Below are 21800 nucleotides of genomic sequence, written 5' to 3' on the forward strand. Positions count from 1 at the left end.
CAATTTAATCATCAATGTGTAGATTGAGAATTCATCTTGAAAGCCTTAGTCTTTGTTAATGAATTCATTTTTATGAATTTTAAATTTTGATTGATGTCATTCTTAGTTTATTAATAATCTTTTAAGAATCACAATTATCACTTGAGATTAAGCTATATTAATTATAAATAAAAGATAATATCATTATTACAAGTTTTTATAATGTATTATAATTAAAATTGTTAATATAAATTTTATACAAGTAACTTATAAGAAGAGACTTGAGACACATTAACATGTTTATATGCAAATTCTAATTATATAAATATTATATCTTTTAAAAAATTATAAGTTCGTTAATAACAGTAATTATAATAAGGGTACATTTGATAATTGTATAATTGGAATTAAGAGTGTAATTATAAATATATTTTATAATTCTTAATTTCACAAAAAAAAAATTTAACTCGAAATTTATTTACAATATTTATTTTGTCTATATTTCAAAGAAAGAAAATATCTAATTATTTACAACAATATTAACTATTAACGTGTTTAGAAAAATAAAACAAATTAATACTTGAGGTATCTATCTATATAGACGGATCTACGTTAGAGTTGAATCTGGATTAAGCCTACCCAATTTTTTTTATTTATTAAATAGAATGTCATATTATTTTCTAACTTTTTTTTTCAATTTAATTCATTATTTACTTGTTTTTTTAATTTTAAAATTTAAACAAAATTCACGTGGACATACTTGTTTTGTATATAATTTTTCTTTGATTTTCTTCTGCTTACCTTAATAATATATAATTAAATAATTTTCATTATATATTTTTTGGTATAATAATTATAATTGAATTAAAATTTATAATTTTTTCAAATTAAAATTTCAATAGAAATTCTAATAATGCAAAGGAGTGTTTATAATTGGGAGAATGACACGTGAAAATAAAGCAATAGTGAATTGAGTGGTGGAAGGTTCTGAGCCAGCGGCTCCGGCGGGCAGGGCAGGGCAGGGCAGGGCAGGGCAGTACAGTAAGATAAAGCTAAGACTGAGAGGGACTTTATTGTCTTTATATTCTACAACCTGTTTTTATAAACTCCATAATATTAAGTTTTTTTACAAATTTCAAATTAGCGAATTAATTTAAGAAAAAGGTAAAAAGATATGTTTGTGGCCGTGGGATCTTCGTTGACAACAGTTGTCAATACTGTAAAATAATGAAGGCTAGCTAGGTCACCGCCACTTACAACAGGGAAAGAAGAAGAAGAAGGTAGCAACTAACTTTCCTTGCTATAAATATATATATATATATATATATATATATATATATATATATATATATATATATATATATATATGCCCGCCCCCCTACGCCATTTCAGTCTGAATTCTCTCTTCCTTCTAACAGAGTAACAATGGGCGAGGTGAGTTTCAATTTCTCTTTTCTCGCTTACTCCGTCAATTATACGTACTACTCTCTCTCTCTTCTTCTCGGCACTCACTCACTGACTGACTTGTAACTTGTTCATTTCCTTTCCTTTCCTTTTCATAGAACAACGATACAGTAGAAGAAGGTCACAACAAAACTTCCAAAGATCAGAACAACGACTCCTCCTCCTCCTCCTCCTCCTCCGTTGTTTTCAAGATGGATTTGCACTGCATTGGATGTATCTCTAAGCTTAAGAAGCTCCTTTCTGCCACCTACAAAGGTATTTTTAAGCAATTTTTTCTGTTAATCCTACGTAACTTCTTCTTCTTCTTTTTCTGCTGTGATAGATGATGATTTATTTATGCATTGATATTGAAGGCGGCGTTGAATGCGTAAAAGCCGATTTGGACTCCAACAAGATGACGTTGACAGGAAAAGTAGATCCAATGGAGGTCCAGAAGTTTCTCGAGCACAAGACGAAGAAGAAAGTCGACCTAGTCTCACCGCCTCCTCCGCTAAAGAAGGATTCTGCTGCTGCTACAGTCCATGATGCAGAGAAGAAGAAGAAAGTCGAAGAAAAAACAGAGAAAAAGCAAGATGATGATAAGAAATCAAAAGAGGTTCGGACATACTTCTTTTCTTTTCTTCAAATCTTCAGTCATTTCACACATATCATCGATTCTAACTGACTGCAATTAATCGATTTCTCATCAGCCTCCTCAGGAAACGACGACGACGGCAGTTATGAAGATGAGCCTACATTGTGAAGGATGCATCGATAAGGTCTACAAGTATGTTACGAAGACCAAAGGTAGGTTGGTTGGTTTAATTACTTCTAATAATGCTTAATTAATTAACTACTTCAATTCAATTCAATTCAAGTTAAAACATATAATAATTGATCATATGAATTACTTATATCAGGTTATGAAGAGATTAAGATAGATCGGGAAAAGGAGCTTGTTACGGTAAAAGGAACAATGGACATGAAAGCATTGGTAGAATTGCTGAAAGAGAAGCTAAAGACGACGGCTGTAGAGATTGTCCAGCCGAAGAAGAAAGAGATCAAAGACGAGAAGAAAGAGATCAAAGATGGTAGCGATGGCGGACGGGAAGGAATCACTACGACGACGATGATGGAAGAAAACAAGATACAGTACTACTCCCCCATGGGATACTATGGATATCCACCAGCACCACCGGTTGCAAGTCCGGCATTAGGAGGAGGGCAGAGTGTATGGGGTGGTTATCCAAATCCACCTGGATTTGTGTTCAGCGATGACAATCCTAATGCTTGCTCTGTCATGTGATGAATCAATGAATGTCATCGATTGCCATTTGCTACTACAACAGTCGAATCGAAGGAATCTGTATATACTGATCGAGTGAAGATGGAAACGGACAGTTCAGTAAAAGTAATGGCACTAAGAAGAAGAAGAAGAAGAAGAGGGCAGCTAGCTATTTTTCGGATCCATTAACTTGCAATGTCCTTTCTTTTAATTAAATATCATTTTTCTATATCTTTTTACCCTAGACGAGAATATATATTTATTTATTTATATGTTTGAAAAATGAACCACTTTTCTCCTTTTATTTATTTATTTATTGTTTTTTTTCTTTTATTGGTGGACACATAAATGATTTACCCAATACAGTTGGGCATTGATGGGTGGTGTTAGAATCTTGACCCAAAAAAACAAACTTGGACAAAGGCTTTTGGTTCTGCAAGTAGATGATGAAATGTATATCAAATTATCAAAATATTAAATTTGTATTGGACTCTTAAGGCCCACCAAAGGACTGTTTCTATCTTCTAGAGAAAGCCCAAGTCTCTAATACACCAACTTAACCGAGTAAATAACATTATAAAAAAAATTACACTTAAAATTTAATTATATTAATTAATTATTTTAAATAAATAATAATTTTATTTTTAAATATAAATTTATTTTTTAAAACTTAAAATCGTAAAATATAAATTATTTATAAACTCGTAAAATTTTATTAGCGTAAATTCGTAAAAAAATGTATATTTAAAAGTTTACTTATAATCAGACTTGTTAACTTTCGGTGAAATTGTATAATCGTAAAATTTTTAAAAATTAACTCGAAATTTTAATAGCCTTAATCATAATCCTCTCCTATTGAGAAAACTTTAAATTAAGGATTAAATAAATAAAATTGATTAAAACATAAAAATATTATTTACTCAGACTTGAAAACAGTACACCAATAATTGAAAGCTCACAATTAAAAATATGAATATTTGCGTTTTCAGAAAAAAACTATATACTATCATATTTCTTTCTTCTTAACAGTTTGGTGGGATATAATTCCAATTTATCATCTAACATATATATACAATTTTTTTATAAAGATAAATTATTTTATAAATCAACTAGAAATATCATTATAAATAAGGCCGTATCCATATAAATTTTACATAAGACAAAAAATTTTTATGGCATTGACGACTTGATTTTTGATCGAGAAAGAATATATTGAAATGTCAGAAAAAAAAAATAATTCTAAAAAAAATGCAATGGGTTGAACATGACAGATCAGATTATACAACAAACTAGTCCCATAAAGATTCCTATACAAGATCTAGCTACCAATCGGATGGGAAAATATAATTAAAAAAAATGAAGATTTGTGCGAAAGTGATGGAATGAATAATTTCAGCTCTAATTTGGGGAAACTGGATGACCAAAAGTTCAAAATCAGTCCCCATTTAGCTAAAAATGCGCATTCTGTCCCAATAAGTTAATAACTGTTAAATTTGAAATAGAAAATAATGGAGAGAATCACCCATATCAAGGAATTGTCGTAATAAGGCAAATTTATATATTTTAACTTGTTTCACTTTTTACCTCGTTGATATATAATAAGATATATATATATATATATATTTTAAAATTTTAAACAATAAATTAAAAATATTTTGATTAATATATAATAACTCATATGAATAATTTTGATAAAAAAAAATGAAACTAAAGAAACCTAAGATTTATTAAACAAATTATAATTTTATTATTAATTATCTAATCAATTACATAATTCAATTTATCAAATAAAATTTTAAAATAATATCATTTATTTTATTTTTTAAAATATATATTTTCATTATATATTAATATTTTTTATTATAACTATCATCCAAGCTCATGAGACCATTCAAGAAGGGGCAGATTTATCTTGGTGCCCATCCCAAATAATAATAATAATAATAATTATTAATATTTTAGAAGATATATAGACGTGATATTATTCTTTAAATTTTAATTTTTTTTATTTATTTCGCTCTTATTTTTTTTTTCTAATTATTTAATATATAATTAAAAATCATAGTAATACACTTGTTTTATCTATAATTATTTTTTCCTTAAATTTTTAAGTTCACCCAATTATATATATATATGAATATTAAATCGGCAATAAGAGGTGAATATTAACCACAAATTCTTGGGTTCGAATCCGTCAGAAGACAAGTTTTACGCCTAGTTAAATTGTTAAGTGTGTTTGCGGGCTACATACTTAATCTATTGTCCCTTTTTTTTCAGAAAAAATATAAATATTAAATACCATAGTAAAATGTTTTTTAAAAAAATATATAGTCTTAGTAGTTAAAATAGATCGGGTTAGACTACTCCATGAATTTTCATTGTTATTTTTCATTTTGGCAAAAAAAAAATTAAGAAGAAGACAAATTATAAATTATTAGGTTAACTCATCAACTTGTAATTCTAGATAATTGACTACCCTAGTTTCCTAAACAAAATAAAAATATTTGTAAGTATGATTTATAAATTTAATTTTTAGTCTAACTTTTAACTTAAAAAAAAAGTTTTCAAAATAATATAATTTCTATAAATTTACATTCAATTAATTTTCCGACTCATCTATTCTTTTTTTTTTTTTTATCATTTTTAATTATATACAAGTATTAACTTTTGAAAATAATATTGATTATAATAATTACCATGAATATTGTGGGTGGGGGGAAACAATAGATTGAAAACAAATTACATGCATAGAAATAGTAATATATATAGTAGGAGAATATATAATAAATTATAAATGAATGCATGATTATTAGTTAGGTTGATAGATCAACCCAGTTAGTGAGTTTGTTGAGCATAAATGATCCTGACGCTCTTCTCCGATGATGCCGTTGTTTCCCCTCCGATAATATCCTCTCCAACTCGGTCGGATGGCACGGAACCGTCAGAGCTCCGTCCCGATCGAATCCATACTCCTCCTCCGCCTTCTTTAGAAGCCGAGTGAAGGGCGCATACTCCAGATAGCTCAGGGGAACCACGAACCTCTTCACTTCCCCTTCCTCCGTCGCCGCAAATACAGCAAAATGACCTTCTTTCACGTCTGCAGGAACGCCGCCGCCGCTGCTTCCACCACCTGATGTTTCCACTTCGTCAATGGCGGCATCTTCAATATCATCCTCGTTTTCTTCGTTGAAGAAGCTTCTTATGGCATGATCATGATGATGATCATGAGGTGGAGATTTCAACTTTGCAGGTTGTCCTCCTCCTCCTACTACAGGCAAGACAGTCTTTTGTAACATTTCCACCACCAGTTTCAGCTTTATAATCGTCTTCTCTCTCTTGCCGCCGCGGGGGATGTTGAAGATTGCCATGGACTTATTTGTTATAATGTAAATTATGATGTGAATGTCTTATGGTTCTCACTTATTGTTTCGTTAATTATATATATATATATATATATATATATATATATATATATATATATATATATATATATATATGTACAAATTGATTAAGATAAGATTAAGGTTGGTTCCCACAGACCTAGTCCACGTTCTAGTGTGTGTGTGTGTGAGAGATATTAATTTACATGGAAACATTGCATGTGAGGGAACAGTGTATGGGAACGTACCTACGTACCATGTTAACTATTAATTATTATTATTTAATCTTTCTCTTTATATATATATATATATAGTATATATAGTTTACATCTCGATCTCCTTCCTTCTAAATTGCATGTTAAGCTTTTAATACCTAGCTAGCTAGCTACAAATATATATGAACATGAAAGGAAACCTAACATGAGGTGAATTATTTAGTAATTTTGCATAAAATAATACGTACGTTGAGAATGAATAAGTGGAGAATTTTAGAATTGTGAATGTATGCTTAGATGTCAAGAAACTCGGGTATTTAGTTATACATAAACCTCAATTTTTTAGGGTTTCGCCCAATTGGGAAGAAATTTGTTGAGATTTTAATCTTTACTAAATCTTATTATAAGTTAAGAGACTGTAAGGACAAGTGTCAACCTGACTTTAATTTGTATATATATCTCTTATAAATTTATAAATTAATATATTATGTTATTTAAATTTTAATTCTAATTTCTACATTAATATAATATGTTTTTTCATTTATTTAAATAGATAGTAAAATGGGTTGTATACTTGTACGATAAAGGACTAATTGGGATGTTCATGAACACAAACCCATACCGTGACCTCTTTTTTTTTTTTTTTTTTATAAATATTATTATTATTATTTTGAAAAGTTATATTTATATTATTATTTATTAATTTTGTGGGGTTGGTGGGGAAATATAAATCATGAATATAACCGTGTGCTATTAATTGGATGCCGGCATGCAATAAGATGATGGTGAAAAAGTTTAATGAATTCATTTCCCTCAACTTAATTAATGTTTTATAATTTTGTTTTCATTTGGTCCACGCAACCCTCGCTAGCTAGGGTTAGGGTTGGTGTGTGTTCTCTTAAGAATTTACAAGGCTCTCCCTCTCTCTAGCTTAATTTCACTTTTTCTTTTTTAACTTCTTTCATAAACATAAGATATTGGAATTGACGATATATATGAATTTCAACAAATCTATATATATATATATATATATATATATATATATATATATATATATATATATATATATATATATATATATATGAAAAAGATATCCTTAAATCATCCATATGTAAGATGATTAAGATATTCTGTTTTTTTTTTTCAAATTCATAACAAAAAAGGAAATCTTAATATGATTTTAACTTGTATTATTCAGAAATACGATCCGTTTTCAGCAGAGCTGTTCAGAGTGAAATCTAACCCGCGAATGGTGGAAAATATCAAACCGCTGTGAAGTTTATGATGATGAAGAAGATGAATTCTTACGAGAAATGGTAGATGCGTTGGAGAAGTAGGTGACCTTCGAGTTATGTAGGCATCGATGACATGCAGTTGCAGAAGAAGAGATTATGAGGATGAAAAAGAAGAAAGAAAAAAAAGTATAAGAATCCTGGTTTTTAGTGAGAGGGAAGGAAGTGGAATGGACACAGAATGAAAGCTGCTAGGGTTTTTACTTTTTCTTACGCTGTCATTCACGCAGCTCCACGTAGGCATCGTTGGGCCAGTCGCTATCCCCAAATCGCGTTTTGTATCATTCCTCTCTATATATATATCATGTTATACTTATTAGAATATAAAATAATATATTTATAATATATTATCACAATTTTATTATTAGCTTCCTTATAAATTTAATGTAATATCTATATAATAAACATAACTTATATAATTTATAATAATTTTAATACAATTTCCCTATATTCTGACATGATATCAGAGCTCTCTCAGTGAGAGTCTTCTTTATATAAATTATATAAGTTATGTCTATTATCAGGGTCGGTCCTGGGGTAAGCCTGACAAACGCCATTTATTAAAAAAAGTAAGATATCTTATTAAATTTGTTATAATTTTGAATATAAAGTATTGTAGTTTAGTGGATGAAAATGAGAATGTAAAACTTTTTATTGATCTTGGGTTCAAATCTAAAAAAAAAACTAATTTTTTAATCATAATTTTAAATTAGACATAGTACAATAACAAAAATATCGATTTTTTTACCCGAGGCTGGGGCAGCCCAAAACTCGGGGCCGACACTATCTATTATATATACTTTATAAAAAAACTAATATAATAATATAATAAAATATTGATATTATCACAATTTATCATATTGGGATAATATCTTACAAATATATTATTTTATATAAAAAGTTTTGCTTCAGTAGATCGATATATATGACTATCAATAGGAGGCTGAATGCTGAAAATATTCAACTTGGAAGAAAAGGGCAGAACCTCGGATGAGTCAAGCAAGACAGCCATTTAGAAATCCATTCAAAAAAGTTAAAATTAAAAAATTACCATATACTAATGTTTGAACCTAAAACCTAATTGAAATTATTACACTAGTAAAAAACGGTTTATTATGAAGGGCAGAATCTCTTGGAGAAAAGCTCTAGACCTTCGGTGAAACAACTCATCGAGAGCGATAAACGCCATCGGCGCGTCTCGGTGAAACAGTTGTCGGAGAAAAAAAGCGCATTTGCGAGGGTAGTGAAAGTCTTCGAAGATAACTTATAACCGAGGGCAGTGAAAATTCCCAGAAATAAGGCATTTTTAATTTCGAGAGCAGATCTAACGCTCTCAGAGATCTCTTTATATAATTAACAAAAGCATTTGAAATGCTCTCGGAAAATTCTTTTATTTATTAACAAAAGCATTTCAAATACTCTCGGTTATATTTTTTTTTAAAATAAAACGTTTATAAACTGAATTTTACCTATTTTAAACCAAACAATTTAAGACTTACATACACAAATTAGAAATACTGAATTTGATATACCAAAATCCCAATAATCAAAAAATACAATTATCCAATAAACCTAAATCTTCAATTCATTCAACATTACAATATCTAATAAACCAAAATCTCAATTAACCCATAATCAAAGTATTTAAAGATATATAAAAAACATCATATACCCGATTGATACGGTGGTGGAAGTGGAGGATATCTCGCCATAAACGTCGCCAACTGGTTATGAAATTCTTCCTTTTGTCTTTGTGACTCAAGAACTTGTCTTTCAATTTCAATTTGTATTTGTCTTTGTGTCTTTTGTGCTTCTCTTTTAGCCTCACGTGTTTCTCTTTGTGACTCAAGAACTAAAGCCTCCAGTTATTCTCTTTTCAAAGCCTCCTCTTGTAATTCAGTACGAAACTTCTCAACCTCTTGCTCACTCTGCTGAGATTTGCTTCCACCACGCAAATCTCCTTTAAACTGGGTGGGCCTCACACCGGTTCCCATTCCAATGACTCTCTCGTGCCCTTATCGTCCAAAAACATTCTCGGTCAGCTCATAATCGTACATATTGTGATTTTTTCGAGCGTCTAACGCATCGCATCCTACAAAAAGAAACAATAATTGATTAATCAATTATAAATCAATAAATAAGTGAAATATGAAGTATACACTTATAATTTTCTCTTGTATATGAGGATCCACCACACGAGTAAGGTCGTCACCTGTTCCTTTTTTTACTGTGTGTCTTGTAAAAAAGTTCAATGTGTGATGGCGCAATTACGTACTCCTCTCCTATTAAGATTAAATGTTAATATTGTTAATCATCAAAATATAATTAACATATTATAATGACTCTTGAATAAATATATTCATCATTTTTGCTGCCACCTGAGAAAATGACACACTCCCTGCATGATGTGTCATTCGAAGATTCTTCCGATTTTGGGAATTCCGCTCACTTCTTAGCTATTTTTGAAAACATCAATTAATACTTAATTAATTACATTATAAACAATGATGTATAAAGTTTAGAATTTAAAGATTTACCCAGAAATCGTCTCGTAGAAAGTGACGATCCAAAATGTAATTCCAATAATCTTCCGTATATTCATTTGGTTTGTGTGATTTGATAGCTACTATATCCACATCATGAGCTTTAACGTGATTCTGATTGATATCACATCGATACCTATCTCAAACCATCTTAACATGTTCCATTATATGTTTTCGATAATACTCAATATGTTCTGGCACTGCCTCAAAACGATTCTGCAAAGACACAAGATTAATTATTATGTATTAGAGAATGAAAGTTAATACAATAAGATATTAACACTTTCCGTTACTGACTTCCAAAGATGCTCTATGTCGGTGGAGCTCAAGTCTTACCAATGTAGGAGACGATGTGATATCACAGTCGGATCTCGAACTACGATCCCAATATGTCTGGACCATGTAGTGCCGTTGTCGCAACACACTCTCCCATTTGGCGAGAATTCTATCGTTATTTTCTCACCCGGGCTCAACTTCAAGTGGGCCGTGTTCCTATTTTTGCCCCGACCCTTTTTCTTTGATGTAGAACCTATAAAAAAATTATACAACATTAGTAAATAAATTTTTATGTATTCAAAGATTATAACTTATACCTTCAAGCTGAGAGGATGATGTCATCATCATCTCAACCTCCGATAACGTCGGATCTACATGGTCGGATGCGTCATCTGACTCATTAGAACTACCCGCCTCGAGGAGATCGGGTCTCCTCTAGAGATCGTTTCTCCTCTAGAGATCGTCGATTTGCCCAGACATGCCCCCTTTATGCTTTTGCTTTGATGCCATCCCTGTTTAAAAAAAAGATGTTACATAATTCCCTAGTAAAAGAAGACTCTAATAGCGATTGGTTTACCAATCGCGATAGCCATATAACGATTGGTAATAAACTAATCACCATCAATCGACAGAGGTGTCCTTGAGGTTGCCTAAATTGGCAACGGCGATTGGTTTTATCCGCATGCAAGAAGGAAGGATTAAGAAATACAAAAGAAGATAAAATTCACCGAAAAGCACTGGACAAAACCTGTTATTTGGAGTTGATATGACATAAACTAGCGAAATAGTGAAGGAGACAGAGAGTTGAATACTAGAAACCCCAGAGAAAAGAAGAATCAGGTCAGCGAGATCCAAAATTTAAAATGAGAATAGTCTGATCAAAGTCAAATAAGAGATGCATCAATTACTATATAAAGAAAGAAAAACATGCAATTCACGATTCTCTTACCGGTTAATTGAGTAAGTAAAGAAACTAATCAGATGTACATCGCCATCGGAGAGATGGGGATGGAGATTCCGTGCAGATTATTCACAAATAAAAATTATACAATCACAAATGAAAATTGCATCGCCGTCACCAAACAAAAGCAATGATCCAACTCAATTCAACCAACCAAACAAGTAGATCATCCTAGACATATAACAAAAGAAACGCTTGCAAATGAAAACCTAAATAAAAAATGAAGTAGAGAATCTAACAAAAGACGGTGGTTTGATGAATCGATCAAAGAAAAATGATAAAAACAAGGTAAGATTAAGAAAAACTTATTAGAGAATAGCATATTGGAGCGACAAATGATACGATGGAGAAACTGAAACCCACTCCTGACCTTCCGTCTTCCTTAATCAGAGAAGCGTTTTAATCAATATTTTCTTCTACCAAGCGATTGAAGCGGTCTAGATGCAAGAAGAAAAGCGGTCTTCAGCTGATGATTGAGGCTCGATGCAAGAAGAAAAGCGGGGCGGCGATTGGCTCATTACTGGAAAGAAATCGGCGCGGAACACGTCGGAGAAGAAAAAAGAAAAGCGGGGAGTAGAAGAAAGGGTTTTAATAGGAAAAAACCAATCTCTGATATGACTTAATAATTGGTGATTGGACTATACATCAATCGTTGTTATGTAATATTGCGATTGATTTTCTATTCAATCGATGATATGTTATATTAATTTAATGGGTTTGAGTCCCATAGTCGTTAATTTAAATATATTTTTTAATATTATCAATAAAATTTGTAAAAATCAATTTTTATGATAATGTTGAAAATAAATAAATTTAATGAGTAACAATTATATATGGAATAGACTTTTAGGTATTGACAAAATAAATAATATTGAAAAAAATCTCATTACAATAATAAGTAATAATTTGGGTAACTTAAATAACAAATTTAAAAGAATTTATTTTTTAAAGAATAATTTTAAATATAGATTAGTAAAAAATGATAAAAATACGATACAAACAAGATCACAACTATAAGACCAAAATACAATAATTAACCCAAATTGATTGATTTAAATGGTATATATTATTAACACATACAAACTAATGGTCTAAATGCTATTATTATGAAAGGATATCTAATATTTTCTCATTCATCAAGCTAGTTTGAGAAACTTTACGTAATTCTGAACCATTATCTATTCTAAAATTTTTAATGTTCTTTGTATATTATGTTTTTATTATTCGACAAAAAAAAAATTAGATTGTTATACACATGAGTTTTATTTTCCAGCATAAAAGTCCACGTGCACCTATTAAAATCATAATTTTTTTCAAGTAAATCTCAAAATTATTTAGTATTATTGGTATTGATAGGTATACATTCAATTTAAACTTTTTAAGGCAATTCCATGTTATAGCGATTGATCAAGTTTCAATCGTTCATATACTTAAGAAATGACGATTGGTTACTTATCCAATCGCCACTAATAAAATCATAGTGTTTGGTTTCTTTTCCAATCGCTACTAATCTTAAAAAATGCAGCAAAATTAGGCGCCATTTTTTCGCGGTCTTTTAAGAAGTTATCATTAGTAAAAAAAGAGGTATCAGTAAGAGCGAAAATCGTTACTGAAAGCATCAAAAGCCGTTACTGAAAACCATCAGTAACGGCAAATAAAACCGTTACCATTCGTTACAAACACACTCGTCACAGAAACTTCTTAGGTATCAGTAACGGCTTTCAAAAGCCGTTACTGATAGTCATTGAACAACAGTAACGGTACTAGCTGAGGTAAAACCGTCACAGAAACTTCTCAGGTATCAGTAACGGTTTTCGAAAGCCGTTACTGATAGTCATTGAACAACAGTAACGGTACTAGCCGAGTTAAAACTGTTACTGTTGTTCAATGACTATCAGTAACGGCTTTCGAAAACCGTTACTGATACCTGAGAAGTTTTTGTGACGTTTTTATTTTGTTAAATCGTTACAGAGCAAATTACAGTAACGTTTTTTTAATGCATAAAACTGTTACTAAATAATAATCGTTTTTTATATATATATTTCATATTCATTTGTACCTATATAAACCTAACATTCAAATAATCTAACTTCATCTAACAATCGAATAATTCAACTTAATCTAACAATCGAATAATCTAACTTAATCCAGCAATCCAATAATTTAACATTCAAATAATCTAACTTAATCTAACAATCCAATAATCTAAGATTCAAATAATTTCACTTAATCTCATCAAATAAACCAACATTCAATCATCTAGCAGCCTAACATACAAATAATCTAACATCAAATAAACCAACATTCAATCATCTAGCAGCCTAACATACAAATAATCTAACATTAAATAAACTAACATTCAATCATCTAGCAGCCTAACATACAAATAATCTAACAATGCTATAAAATTTAACTATCAAACATTCATTTTAAAGAACTAAACTGAATTTGAAAGAGAAGTAGTGTTATAAGACACTCAACAGCAGGGACAACTTCAAACAGGGCAAAATTTTAAAAAAATCTTCCAAATAGAGAAATAGAAATGGAATCAACTAACCTGGATTTATGAAATACATTCAAAAAGAAACAAATTTTGTCAAATATTGAAAGAAAGAACTTACCTGAACGTTTATTGTTTGCCAAATCTGCCAAATCGTTTTGTTGCCAAATCGTTTTGCTGTTCAAATCGTTTTGCTGCCAAATCAAAACAAAATCAAATAAATTTGGTTTATTGTTTGCATAATTCAAAATTTAGGCAGCTTAAAATAAAAAAGAAAGCCACAACTAATGGCCAGTTTAAGTACTTGTGTGAAAATTTATCAATAATTTCTTTCAAGCTAAACTATGATGATTCCATAAAATACACTCTGTGATTCATTCAAGCTAATCAATAATCTTATCAATAAAATATACTCTGTGATGATTTCATCTTGGATAATTTCAAGATAAACTATGATTCCAAAAATACCCAAAAACAAGTTCCAAATTTATGATTCAACTTAAATTATGCATCAAAAAAACCTGCAATAAATCCTAAGAAAACTGGAAAATTGTCATCTATCTTGTTCAATGAAACCCTAAGATAAACCCTAAATAGCAATATCATAAATAAGCCAAGGGAAGCAAATAAATATCAGAATGCAAAAGAAGTAAAACCCTAAGATAAACAAATGAAGAAGTGTTTACTTACCTGAATGCAGAAGAACTAGCGACGGCGGAAGAATTCTATTTGAACCAGCGGCGAAAGAGGAAAAAGAACCCGCAGCGGAACCGGAGAAGAAGAAGACAGAGCGGAGAAGAGGAAGAAGAACCCGCGGTGAACCGGAGAAGAAGAAGACAAAGCGGAGAAGAACTTACCTGTTTGTAGATCGAAGGCGGCGAATGACGTACTCTTTCTTGTTTGCAGATCGACGGCGGCGGAGGAAGAAAACGGAGGATAAAAGAGAAGAAAGAAAGAAGAAAAAAGAAAAAAGAAAAAAGAAAGAGAACGGCGTAACAGGGTAAAATTAGAGTATCAGTAACGGCTTTAGATAAACCGTTACTGATAAGAATCCCACAAATCTTATCATGAGACAGTATCAGTAACGGTTATACTAAAACCGTTACTGATAACCTTGTAGAAGACGAAACGTCAGTTAACGTATTAGTAACGGTTATGAGTAAACCGTTACAGATTCTTATCAGTAACGGTGTCTGTCTAAAACCGTTACTGATAAGAATCTCACAAATCTTATCATGAGACAGTATCAGTAACGGTTATACTAAAACCGTTACTGATACCTTTAATTTGAAAAAATAAAATTAACTTGTTATTATCTGTAACGGTTTTTTCTTATGTCCGTTACTATTTCCTTCTATTAGTAACAGTCTTTAATAGCCGTTACTGATATGTTTATAACAGTAACGGTCTTTAATAGCCGTTACTGATAAAAATCTTCAGTAAGGGCGTTCGACCGCCGTTACTAAGCATCGTTACAGAAACCTATTTTTTCACTAGTGTATGGAGATTAGTTTTATAACAAATCATCATTATTTTAAGCTAGTAATGATTGGTTGAAGGACCAATCGCCAGTACATGAGTAGTTGCGATTGGATTTCATTTCAATCGCCATTAACAACAGTAGTAGCGATTGTTAGAAACACCAATCGCTATGTTTGCTAGCTATTTGCCCTTTTTTACTAATGATTTTAACTAATCAAATTTAAATAAAATACAATGAAACCTTAATTAGATGTTCGAATAACGTGGGTTTATTATCGTCACAATTTTCCAACCAGGCCTTGATGCCATATCTGTAACGTAGAACACCTATTTCACTTAACTTGCTAAGATAAACGGTTCATGATTCTGATTTTTCAAAGTGTGGTTCACATTAACACTTATAAAACTATGTTTGTCTATTTTTATTCTCCGATCTCCCGAAGGAACATCAAACCATTTACATTTAAAAACAATCACTCGTCTTCCACTAAAGTATTTGACTTCAATAATGTCCGTCAACACTCCGTAGTAAGACAATGTTTCAGTATCATTGTTTTGAGTTGTTAAGCCTTCATCGTGTCTCTCAATGTTGAATTTGTATCCATTAATTCGACACAACATGAATCTCTTTGGATAACAAGTAGGACCACTTCCTAATATTCCTAGATCCCTAGAAGAAACTTAATAAGATATAATGAGATTAGTATAATTATAATGTAATACAATAAAATTATATATACATTGTAACTCACTCTTGTCTTGAAATATGTTACGTAATGTCTATCACGCTCATCAATTGATATGAAATGATTATCATATTCTCGGTTGAACTCACTGCATATTAATTTGAATGAAAGTTTGAGTCCATGCATGTAAATTGAAAGATAAATTTACAAGTAAAATTAGAGAATTTACTTGTAAATAGATTCTGCCGCCAAACAGTTCTTTAATATGTAAGAATGAGCTCTCTCTCGATCACCTGTTTCGTACGTGTAACTAATCCCCTTTGATAACTCTTTCAAATATATAAATACAGATAGAGTTGAATCTCGTAATGAAGTACGCGGAGGATCTTGATCTTCTAAATATCTTACACATAAGCTAATACTTTCATTCACCATATAACTCTCACAGATTGAACCCTCGAGAAAATTTTATTTCTAAGATAATTCTTCAATGTACCCATATATTGCTCAATAGAATACATCTATCGATAGCGTACGGGTCTTCCAAAAAAAGCCTCGAACGCCAAATATACGGACAAATGAACCATTATGTCAAAAAATATGGCGGGAATATTTTTTCAAGCTTGTATAGCGTTATAACAATATCAAGTTAAAGTTGGTCCAAGTCATTTTTATTCAACGACTTACAACATAATAACCGGAAAAACTTCGATAGATTCACAACTGCATTGTAGACATCTTTCGAAAGTAAGCCACGTGTTGCTAAAGGAAAAAGATATTCTAATATGATATGGCAATCGTGACTCTTTAAACCCCGAATCTTTTTTTTCATCCAAGTCAACACAACCCGCAATGTTAGAACAGAATCCTTTCGGCATCTTTATTTTTTTCAAAAATCCGTAGAATTTTTTCTTTTGACTCCATCGACCTTAACGGGATGTAACGCACTAGTAAAAAATGCACATTCACCGAGAAATATGACCGAGAGCGAAAAAATGCTCTTGGTGATATTAATATAACCGAGAGCAAAGGGGTGCTTTCGGTAAAAAAAATATAATTATAATTGATAGTAGAAGGTTGCTCTCGTTAAAAAAAATATATTTTGTCCAAAGTCTCTTATTCTCTCTCTAAATCTCTTCATTAACGCATTCTCTTTCATTTTCTAGATCTATCCATTCAACCTCTTCTTCATCATACATTCAATATCGCATTCTTTCTCTTTTCTAGATCTATCCATTCCACCTCTTCATCTTCTTCATCGTACATTCAATATCGGATTTGACCTTCATCTTCTTCATCGTACATTCAATATCGCATCCTCTCTCTTTTTCTAGATCTATCCATTCCATCTCTTAATCTTCTTCATCATACATTTAATATCGGATTCGGCGAACAGTTAGGGATTCAAGATGATAAGATTCGTTAGAGGAAATTATATTTCTCAGTTCATCGGATTCGGCGAACAGTTAGGATTCGGAGAACAACGGCGTAGAGCTCACGCTGTTTCTCTAGCGGCTCTTCGATCTCACCAGATCCATCTTCACAGATTTGAAATAGCTGAAGAAATGAGGAAGCGACGAATTGCACCTGATACGGTTAGTACAAACAAATATAGATGATGATCTTTGTTGTTTAAAGTATTGTTCTTGTAATGTTATATTGGTAAAGAAAAGAGAAATGATTATGATGATGAGTATTTATTTCACAATGAAGTTGAAAAAAATTAAGATATGTAAATCAATCTATCTAGTTTATTGTATTCATTTCACTTTTCATTCTTTCTTGTGTTTTCTTTGTGTTTTCTACAGGTATTTGAAAATGAGATAAATGCTAAAAGTTACCGTGATTTACTACAGGTAGGAGGAGACTATGAAGGCATGGAGGAGATTGAATTTGCATCTGTAAACCCTAATTGCTGCATCAAACTAAGATATGAGTGAAGGAATGAGAAATGATATCAAAACCGGATGAAGATTTTAGAATATTTTTTTTAGAAATGTTGATTATCACCGAGAGCCAATTCTCTACTTTCGTTAAAAAATTATAATTATCTCCGAGAGCCGCAACTGCTCTCGGTTTTTTCTTCACCGACATAGTTCGAGGGTATTTATCTCCCTCGGCGAAAATAATCACCAAGGGCATTTTAGCTTTCTCCGAAGGTTTATTCCCTCGTTAAAAATCATTTTTCTACTAGTGACGAGTGTTTTATGTCCATCAATTGTAAATCTTTCCGAGCTTTCAGTCCATCTTTCGTCTTCTCTTTCACATTCATCATTGTTTCGACAATGTTATCACAAATATTTCTCTCAATATGCATGACATATAAATTATGTCTCAACAATAAACTTTTCCAGTATGGTAGAGTAAAGAATATAGATAATTTGTTCCAATTATCTCCTCGCACATCATGACGGATTTTTGATTTTTTTGAACTTAAAACGTCTTTTAAACTCTGAGCTTGCATATAGGCGTCCGTACCTGATAATAGTGAAGGGGCCATTCGAAATCCTGTATTACTGTCAAAGGCTTCACGTTCTTTCCGGAATTTGTGGTTAGGTGGGAGGAAATGCCTATGACACATGTATAACACTCTTTCTGATAATTTGTCAATCTCATTAAAGCGGTACCAATATTACAACACGCACACACAAATTTTCCTTTAATACTCCAACCGGATAGATTTGCATATGCAGGAAAGTCGTTAATAGTCCATAATAATGTAGCATGCATGTTAAAATACTCTGAAGTAGATGCATCATAAGTTTGAGTACCTGTATGCTACAAAGCCTGCAATTTCTCAATTAACGGTTGTAGAAAAATATCAATTGCATCACCGGGACTCTTAGGACCGGGAATCAATATGGATAACATGAAGTTACTTGATTCCATGCATATCGTTGGTGGTACATTGTAAGGTATTATAAAAACCGACCAAATGTTGTACGATTGTTTTCCATTATTAAATGGTTGTAACACATCACTACCCAAACAAAGTCTTACGTTTTGGGGCTCTGAAGAGAAATTGGGGTAATGTTCATCAAACGACTTTCAGGTTATAAAATCTGCAAGATGCCTCAAGAATTCGTCGTCTACTCGACTATCTTTGTGTCAGCTTATTAGTGGAGCCATTTTTTAAGACATGTATAACCTTTGCAGCCTTGATGTCAATGGAAAATAACATAACACCTTAGTTATGATGTGTTTTCTATTCTGTTTTTTCTAAACTACACCACTTGACTTATCAATCTTTCATCTCGAAGTGCCACACACCTTACAACGTTGCATATTATTATCATATTTACGGTAAAACATACAATTATTATTACAGACGTCGATCTTTTCATATGTAAGACCGATATCTGTAATAAATTTTTTACACTCATAATAAGAATTAGGTAAATGAGAATTTACTAGTAAAATCTCATCTTTGAGCAAATTTAGCAATAGGTCGAATGATGTATTTGTCTATTGACCAACATTCTTAATATGAAACAACTTTAATAATGTGGAAGCCTTTGAAATTCGAGAACATTCATACAAAGGCTGCTTTGAATCATCCAACAATTTGTAGAATGTTTTATCATCGTCAACCGGATCTTTAAACTAGAGTGTTGAATGTTGAGATACAAATCATTGAGAATATCTTTCATATACTGGTCATCAACATCATTATCAACAATATCATCAACTGTATTATCTTTTTCTATGATATTCTCGTTAACATAGTCTTCGTTATTTGATTCGTCATCAACATCATCAACGCCATCATCAACAATATTAGTTGTGGAGTTCCTTTCATCGTGAAAACACCAAAAATCGTAGTCCATTCTTATACCGTGTATAATTAGATGTGTCTTGACAGCATTAACATTCTCATAGTTTCGATTTGCACATTTAACGCAATGACAAACAATATTTTTCGTTCCAGTAGAGTATTGAGCAAAGTTTAGGAATTGGTCAACGCCTTTCATATATTGTGGATGATCTCGACGTAGGAGCATCCAACTTTTGTCCGGAATTTTCATAAAATCTGGCAAGTTTTATACTCTAAAAATATACATATTAACGTCTCAAAGAAAACAATATTATACACTCATTAGCGAGTCTAACAACAACAAGGGTTAACCTATGGCCAGAATTTGAATTAGTATCCAAACAAACTAACATAGGTTCCAATTACAATTACAAACATCATATGGGAACACAATATAATTGTCATACTAGAATCAGATTCTCTAATAAATATTTTGCATATTGAAATTAGAAAACATACTAAATACCCTATAGTCCAAACACAAGGAGGAAACATAATAATAAAACTCAGCACCAATTTGACTAATTAATATATACACTAAAAGAAAACACCCATTTCAGCAATCATATAAACATATAAGCATATATATCTAATCTGAATAACTCATACATAAGAAATAGAAATCTATATATTATCAAATCTAAACTTATAGGTTTTCAGATCTTATATAGCTACCAGGCTCCTAATGTTACATGCTCCTAATCTGGAATTTTACAAACAATGTGGAATCAGCAGTTTTGACCAAATGCTATCAACAAAATTTACAAGCAGGTAGAGAGAAGTTTACTGTTGCGGTGAGAGAGGAGGTGAAGTTAGGTCTACGAAGGAAGTTCAACAAAATCTTATATCAGCGGAAATCGGTGAAGGAAAATATATGGAATCAAAAATACATTACTTGTGGAGGAGAATCCGCGGAATGACGGTGGAAATCTGGAAGCTGACAGCGGCGGAGGGTGGAGAATCTGTGAAGGAGAAATCGGGATTGAAATCGGCGGTCGGAGAGCGGAAAGAGAGACGCGGACGGAGGGCGGAAGGCTGAAGACGAATCGGAGGGTGGAAGGTTGAAGACGAATCAGAGGGCAAGGGAGGAAGCGGGAGGAAGAAGAAAGAAAAGAAGGGCTCGGATAATTGATAAATATGTCACCGAGGGCGTAGTCGCGTACCCTTGGAAAGAACTTTTCACCGAAAAGCGGACATCAAAAACCCTTGGAAAAATATATTATTTGCAAGGGATAGCTCTCGGCGGTCTTCACATACATCGAGGGAAACCTGATGCTCTCGGTTAAAAATAAATTTTCGAAAGTATTTAATCGCTCTCGGTGAGCCTCATCGGTAATTACACGTTTTCAACTAATTGTTATAATATTTAAGTGAAATTATCAACTAACTTAGATTTTTTTTTTTTTTTTTTTTTTGTTAAATTGAGTTCAAAATTATTAATATTTCCAATATAACGAGTTAATTAAAAAATTAGATAATTTGTTATTGGTCTGAGGACACGACAAAATATCAATTAGAAAAAAAATGAGATCAGCAATAAGAAGCTTAAAAGATTGAGTTTAATTTGGTCACACTAATTATTAACGCTAGAAGATTTACATTTCACCCACAAAACTATTATTTCATGTCCAATTACTCATTATTTTAAACAAAAATTCAAAATTAAGAGTTTAATTATGAGAATAACATGTTAAATGAGACACTATTGATTGAATTAAAGGGTAAGTAAGAAGAAAAGGATTATTGATTGAATTAAAGGGTAAGTAAGAATACTTTAGATAAATTTGTCAAATTAAGGTTGATATATACAGAGGATTTAGAAATTAGGATGTGATGGATGGAATCACATATGTTGTTTTAATTAATATCTCAATTAATATAATTTTGGAAGATCGATTATTGGATGTATGGTTAATTATTTAATTATAAGTATAGTGACATGAA

At 31.4% G+C, this 21800-nt stretch overlaps 2 protein-coding genes across 2 annotated transcripts; one reads left to right on the forward strand and one right to left on the reverse strand.

The window, feature by feature from the left end:
* Positions 1-1359: 1359 nt before the first annotated feature.
* LOC124915250 (heavy metal-associated isoprenylated plant protein 3-like) lies at positions 1360-2936 on the forward strand. Its single transcript, XM_047455932.1, has 5 exons — positions 1360-1413; positions 1542-1698; positions 1797-2038; positions 2133-2229; positions 2343-2936. The coding sequence occupies exons 1-5, from the start codon at positions 1405-1407 to the stop codon at positions 2726-2728; spliced, it is 891 nt and encodes a 296-aa protein (XP_047311888.1). The 5' UTR covers positions 1360-1404; the 3' UTR covers positions 2729-2936.
* Positions 2937-5480: 2544 nt separating this feature from the next.
* LOC124916270 lies at positions 5481-6075 on the reverse strand. Its single transcript, XM_047456997.1, has one exon. It carries the CDS (start codon positions 6073-6075, stop codon positions 5521-5523), a length of 555 nt encoding a protein of 184 aa, XP_047312953.1. The 3' UTR covers positions 5481-5520.
* Positions 6076-21800: the final 15725 nt, after the last annotated feature.

The sequence above is a fragment of the Impatiens glandulifera genome, chromosome 9 (assembly GCF_907164915.1).
Source record: "Impatiens glandulifera chromosome 9, dImpGla2.1, whole genome shotgun sequence".
NCBI lineage: Eukaryota > Viridiplantae > Streptophyta > Magnoliopsida > Ericales > Balsaminaceae > Impatiens > Impatiens glandulifera.

Bases quoted from the DNA above. Each gene is read 5' to 3' on its own strand.
- LOC124915250 (XM_047455932.1), top strand. The intron at 2,039-2,132 runs GTTCGGACATAC...ATTTCTCATCAG, and splicing joins ATGATAAGAAATCAAAAGAG to CCTCCTCAGGAAACGACGAC. The intron at 2,230-2,342 runs GTAGGTTGGTTG...TACTTATATCAG, and splicing joins GTATGTTACGAAGACCAAAG to GTTATGAAGAGATTAAGATA.
- LOC124916270 (XM_047456997.1), bottom strand. From the start codon at position 6,075: ATGGCAATCTTCAACATCCCCCGCGGCGGCAAGAGAGAGAAGACGATT.